Genomic DNA, 6,366 nt, shown 5'->3' on the forward strand with positions numbered 1-6,366 from the left:
GACCAAGAAAAGTCTTGCTTTCTTAAGCATCCTTTGAGTGTTCTAAGGAAAGGTAAGGATCTTTCAGCAGATTTTGATAAAAATCTTGCTAAGGCAGCCAACTTCCCATTAAGACTTTAAACTTGCTTCTTAGTTCGAGGGGAGGGCATGTCCATCACTGCTTGTATTTTCTTTGGGTTAGCCTTGATTCCTTTAGGAGTGACTATGTGTCCAAGAAACTTTCCTTCCTCCATTCCAAAACTACACTTTGATGGGTTTAACTTCATGTTGATGCTTCTTAGGGTGTCAAATATCAAACCCGATGGGTAACCCGATACCCGACTTGAGATCCCCCGACTCGACCGGCGACAAGGACGTGTATGTTGATGTTACATAATTCCCCGACTGGTGTGGGGACTAAGATGGAAAACCATAAATTCCTGATCTCCATAATCGAATTCAAAAATTTTATTTATATATATATAATCATTGTAAGATACTCACAGATATTTTCAACTATTAGTTTAGAACTATTGTTAACTTTTTATATGTCACGGATCATAGTTTATATATAGAATTTTATTCATACATAATGAGTAAAAATATCGGATTACACATTCTTTTGATTAACTTACCTTTCAAAAGCATATATGTATATTAAGTCTATTTAAGTAAGTTTTTTAAATATTCAAATATGATATCTTCGAATATCCAGTGAAAATCCCCACTATCTAATGAGGACGAGTAAGATGTAACTTTATTCTTTGATAGGGATGGAGACGGGGATAAGGATTGCATGTGAGACACTAAGTATAAAGATAAGAATGAGATCCCTGATAATCTTTGTCTCATTGTCATCTTCAGGTGTATTGATTAAATAAAGATTTTAAGTAATGCTAGTTGTTGTAATACTATTTCACTTTTATGTTAAAATGAACTATTGTATTTTTCAAGCTTTGTAAGTTAAAATTTTATAGAATTTATATATATTGGTTGTGTATGTGTATTTATTGTGTAATATACTTATTATGCTATGAGTTTTGAGATTGTGAGGTGAATTTTTGTGGAATTTTTGAAAAGTGGATTTATAAACAACTATTTAAATGTAAACTTTCATAAATATTTGAAAGGTGGATTGATAAACACCTACTTAATGTGAATTTTTTTGGAATATACTTTTGAAAAGTAGATCTATATAAACGTATTTTATTCATTTTTATGTAAATTTTGTCACATCATTATCATGCATAAAGGATATGCAGTAGTATACGATATGTCAATGTTTATGAATAATTGCGCAAATAATAATACTAGTTAAACATTAAACGTTGAAATGACTGAAAAGGTTAAATGAAAATTTCTATGAAAACATAAGTAGATGACGATTGTCTGTCACTCTAACAACTTATTCATTTTCATTTTTCTATTTTATTGAATACGAGAGCAAGTACCCGCGTGTTGCAGCGGTAAAATAATGAGGGTGATAGGTCATAGAGTGTGCTAGATCATAGGAGGTGATATGTCATAGAGTGTCATAGCCAAATGTCTTAGCCGGGCTCCATCATCGGATTTAAAAATTCGTCGAAAGTATATCGAATGACATCTCTAATGAAAGAGCATGAAATTTTAAAAACACCCATATAATTTTTATAATTTATCGATGTACAGTTTTTGAGATAAAAGATTTTGAAAGAATTAGTGGAATAAAATGATTTATGGAGGAGAGAGAAAGTTGTATGCATTGATGTATGGTACATTATGCATTAGCATGTGTACATTGTTGAATTTAAATGTTAAAAGTTGAAAGTGAATCTGCTTTATAATATAGTATAGATATAGATAACATGTGTACATTGTTGAATTTAAATGTTGAAAGTTGAAAGTGAATCTGCTTTATAATATAGTATAGATTAAATGTTATAGTGGTTGAAAAACAATAAATGGAGCATTCAATGAAAACAGTTATCACATTGGTTGTTCTTTCACCAAGCTCTCATTCAATCACCTTTCTTAATTCAATTCTCTAAAAGAATCAAGAAAACATCTTTTTCTCCATATTCAACTAGTGCTACTGATACTCATTGAAAAAAATAAAATAAAAACCATCCTACACTGCTAATAAAAACTAAAGGAAGGGAATCCCTCAAGTTCCCCCAACAGTCAAGTTGGGAGGATCTTGACCCTTGATTGAAAATCAAGGGCCAAGATTCAATTATTATCATTAAATCTTAGCCCTTGATTTTCAATCAAAGGAAATCAAGGGCCAAGATCCTCCCAACTTGACTAGTCAAGTTGGAGGAACTTGAGTGAATCTCCTTCCAAAACTAAAATGCTAATAAAGGTTTGTGTAGGGAAGCCTCCTCCATTAGCTACAGTAAACTTTGAGGTTTGGTTGGAATTCATGGTCTCAAAGTATATGGATCTAAGTCTTTGCTCATTTTCTCCCTAATCTATATTGCTCACTCTTCTTTAAATCCTGGTAATATAAATTTTCACTCTCTTTTATTTTATGATTTCATTCTCACTTTTTGGACGAAGTTCTTTGGAAGGATCCACCTTTGGCAGAGGTGGATAGAGATAAACCAACAACTGTATCGTATATATTCCGGGGTATGCGAGAGGTATGAGGAAAAAATAACCAACACCACCACCTCTAACTTGACATGTAATCAACATACAACCACTTTATTTATTACTATCAGTATTTAGTATTTCTTCTCTCCCATTAAAAATGTCTAGCTTTGAAGTTTCGAAGTCTTGTTTTGTAAGTTTCAACTTAAATATTTTTTTATTGGATTATACAATACTCAATAAAAGTTATATTATCGAATGAAAACACATACGAACCTAAATCTATTCATATAATTTTCATCAAGTATTATGCAATACAAACAAAAATATTGTATGTCAAAGTTGTAAAAAAAAAAAAAAAACTTTGAAAATTCAAAAGTAGACACTTGTAATTGGACAGAGAGAGTAATTATTTGTCATTTATAATCATTAACTTTTGTTAATTACTTAGCATATCCTATCAAATATGTTTTATGGAAGAATTTTGGTGGTAGATTCTATTTTCATCATTATTTAGTTGTTTTCCAGAAGAACCCTAAGAATGAGTGCTACTGCCAAGAGACGTGGTTGAATATGTGTCGGGTCCTAAAGCATTAGGTGAATATGACAATGTGGTGTCAGACATCCAATTCATAAAAGTGTATTGTTGTAAATCCAAGCTCAGAGATAAAGTCAAAGAAATGGAGTCAAAGTTGTGGATACCTCTGCGAAAGCACTCTACAAGATAAAGTCTAATAAATGATACGAGTATATGGATATGTTCGCGCAGATCTATGCCTAATTCGTATATTTTTCTAACTTTAAAAGATACTGCTAAAAGAGAAGTTTGGTTAGTTTACAGTGTTCCATATTCTATTATTCTGATACTTCCATCTTGGAAGTTGATTCCTAAATCTCTCTTCAATAACTGCACACAAGCCATGTGTTGGGATAATGTGCTAAATGAAACTCTAACCTATCTTGAGAAAATGAAACGATTTCATGATTATATTATGGTCAGCAGGGTAGAACCTCAACAACAATCTTCATGAATTTAGGAGAGGGTTATTAGCATTGATCTAGGTAATCGAAATTGATGAGGTTGCTATTTATTTAGGATAGGCTTAGCTAGTGAAATTTCAATTACCTCGATCAATGCTAATAAGTCTGTCCTAAATTCATGAAGGCGAGATTGTTGTTGAAGTTCTTCTCTGCTTAAAACCATAATATAATCAGAAAATTGTTTGATTTTCTCAAGATCGGTTAGAGTTTCAATTAGCACATTATCCCAACCAGTGGCGGATCCAGACATTGATCGGGTAGGGGGCCTAAAATATATATATATATTGTAACGCCAAAATTTTTAAGTAAATCCATATTAAACCATTAAACAATGATTAAGTATAAGTATCTAAAGTAGATTACATAAGTACATAAAGGGAAAAGAGTCATAATTATGAAAATTTCAAGCTTTCTAAGACTTGATAATAAATTTTTGTCAATTTATTTTATACTTTCAACTTTTCCGACTAATTCTTTTAACCATATTCACTGACGCTAATGACTTTTCAACAGTCACAAATTTTTTTATAATATTTAAACTAAACAATTTTAATAAAAACATAACAAAACAACAAACTATAATTGATCAAATTGTTAAAATACGAAACACATAAAACTAAAAAACAAATTATGCACTTGACGTACTCTGTAACTATATATATAAGGGTAGATTTTGAATTATACATGAAAGTTTAAGGTCTAAATTATAAATTATAAGATTTATTATACTCGTAATAAACACTAAGAAACAAAATAGATATACGTGGACATGTCTTCGTCTTCCTATCTGCACATATATATGTACCTGCAAATATATCAAATCTTGAAGATAAAAGATATATATGTTTTGCTTCATCTTTAAACAAGGTTTTGAAGCTTCAACATAGACAAGAACTTGATAACTTTTGGTCTTCAAATATCAGATTTGCTTGTAAGATTAGAAATTACTATGTTTTGAGTTAGGGCTAATTTATATATATAAAAAAATATTTACTTGAACTTTTTGTTTGAGGGTAGTCCTTTCCCCACCCTGATTACATGGTGGATCCACCACTGATCCCAACACATAACTTGTGTTTAGTTATTGAAGAGAGAGTTAGGAATTCACTTTCTAGATGGAAGTATCAGATAAATGGAATGTGGAAAACTATGTAAACCATCCAAGGTTCTCCCTTAATCAGCATCTTTTGAAATTACCAAAATATACAAAATAGGTTTACCTATGTGAACATATCCATATACCATATATTAGCCTTTTGCTTGTAGAGTCTACTTTCGCAGAGGTGTCCACAAGTTTTACTCCACTTTTTGGAGATCGTCTTTGACTTTATATCCAAGCTTAGATTTACAACAATACGCTTTTATCAATTGGATGTCCCACACCATATTGTCAGATTCACCTAATGCTTTTAGGATTCTTTTCGAAACATGTTCTACCATGTCTCTTGGCGATGGTACTCACGCTTTTAAGATTATATCCAGAAACAAGCTATAAACATTAGTTAACTTACTTGCATCCCAAATCCATAGCTTATATCCAGATTCTACACAGTACGTATTCGGTCTCTCTGTCTTCTCTTCTTTTCATATAGGTGCATGTAGATCGGTTAACAGTCTTACATTAAATTTATAGATTGAGATATGAAAAGCTTATATGAAAGTTGTAAAATTTGACAAGAGGATATAAGTATCTTTTGTCATTGTTCTCAACTATTGGCGGATGGTAATAAATAAGTTTTATTATCGTCCTTAATTACCAAGACATCATGGTTATTTTTGTTCTTATACTTCGCTAGATGATTGTGATTCATATACTTGATTCTTGTTTTTGATGACAACTATAATCATGAATGTGAAAGACAAGATTTTCATTTGTAAAAATTAGCCAAAATGAAAACTCTAGTCGTTGAGCACATATATAATGCAACATATGCAAATTACACAGAAACATTGATTATGAAAGTAATCAAACATCATCCACATTTGAACCCTTCGGGAACCTTTTTCCCACAAGAATTGACCAACAAACTTAGAGCAATAGGCACTTCAACCTTGAGGACACCAAGTACATTAGCCTTAATTGCGGTGCACAAACACAATGCTGCTTCTAGGTCTGCTAGACCCTTCACCAATGTGCAACATTCGCTATCTGGTTGAGCACCAATGACCTCATGAGCGAGCCCATTGAGCCAGTCACCACATACACCAAACTTTAATGTATCTTTTGGACATTTGGCTGGTGTCTTAGGGACCGAGGGCGTCGTTTTTGGAGGGCACGGTACCTTGTTTGACGAGACACAAATGAAAAGAAAAACATTAACCAATATGAAAAGAGCAGTTGCCTTATAAGAACCCATTCTTGTTGGCAAAACAACACACACAAATGTGGAACTACAACTCTTGTTACTTATATACAGAGTATATGATATGTTTCGATATATATGTAATCTGTTGATGATAGAATTTGCATAATTGAGTGGCTTGGATGCATTACTGCTAATATTCAGCTCATGAAGTATGGCCACATGCACACTTTGTGGTTCTGACCAGTTACATTTTGAGGATTTTGTTTTTGTCATTTTGTATGTTCTTGATAAAGTTTGCTATCATCTCTAGTTATTCATATTTACTCATTTAGAAACCGGTTACAGTTTAAACATATACTTTACTACAATTTAAGTACTCGTAATACACAAGGATTATTGTCACTGTTAATTCAATGTTATGCCTGATTTACGAATCTTGGGAGTAAAATAGTGTTTTTAGCTTAAAGCA

The 6,366-nt window shown here is 31.9% G+C and overlaps 1 protein-coding gene across 1 annotated transcript; it reads right to left on the reverse strand.

The window, feature by feature from the left end:
• Window positions 1-5,438: 5,438 nt before the first annotated feature.
• LOC122595647 (putative lipid-binding protein At4g00165) lies at window positions 5,439-5,992 on the reverse strand. The gene has a single exon (XM_043768060.1). The coding sequence runs from the start codon at window positions 5,946-5,948 to the stop codon at window positions 5,565-5,567; it is 384 nt and encodes a 127-aa protein (XP_043623995.1). The 5' UTR covers window positions 5,949-5,992; the 3' UTR covers window positions 5,439-5,564.
• Between the last annotated feature and the right edge of the window lie 374 nt (window positions 5,993-6,366).

The sequence above is a fragment of the Erigeron canadensis genome, chromosome 4 (assembly GCF_010389155.1).
Source record: "Erigeron canadensis isolate Cc75 chromosome 4, C_canadensis_v1, whole genome shotgun sequence".
Taxonomy (NCBI): Eukaryota; Viridiplantae; Streptophyta; class Magnoliopsida; order Asterales; family Asteraceae; genus Erigeron; species Erigeron canadensis.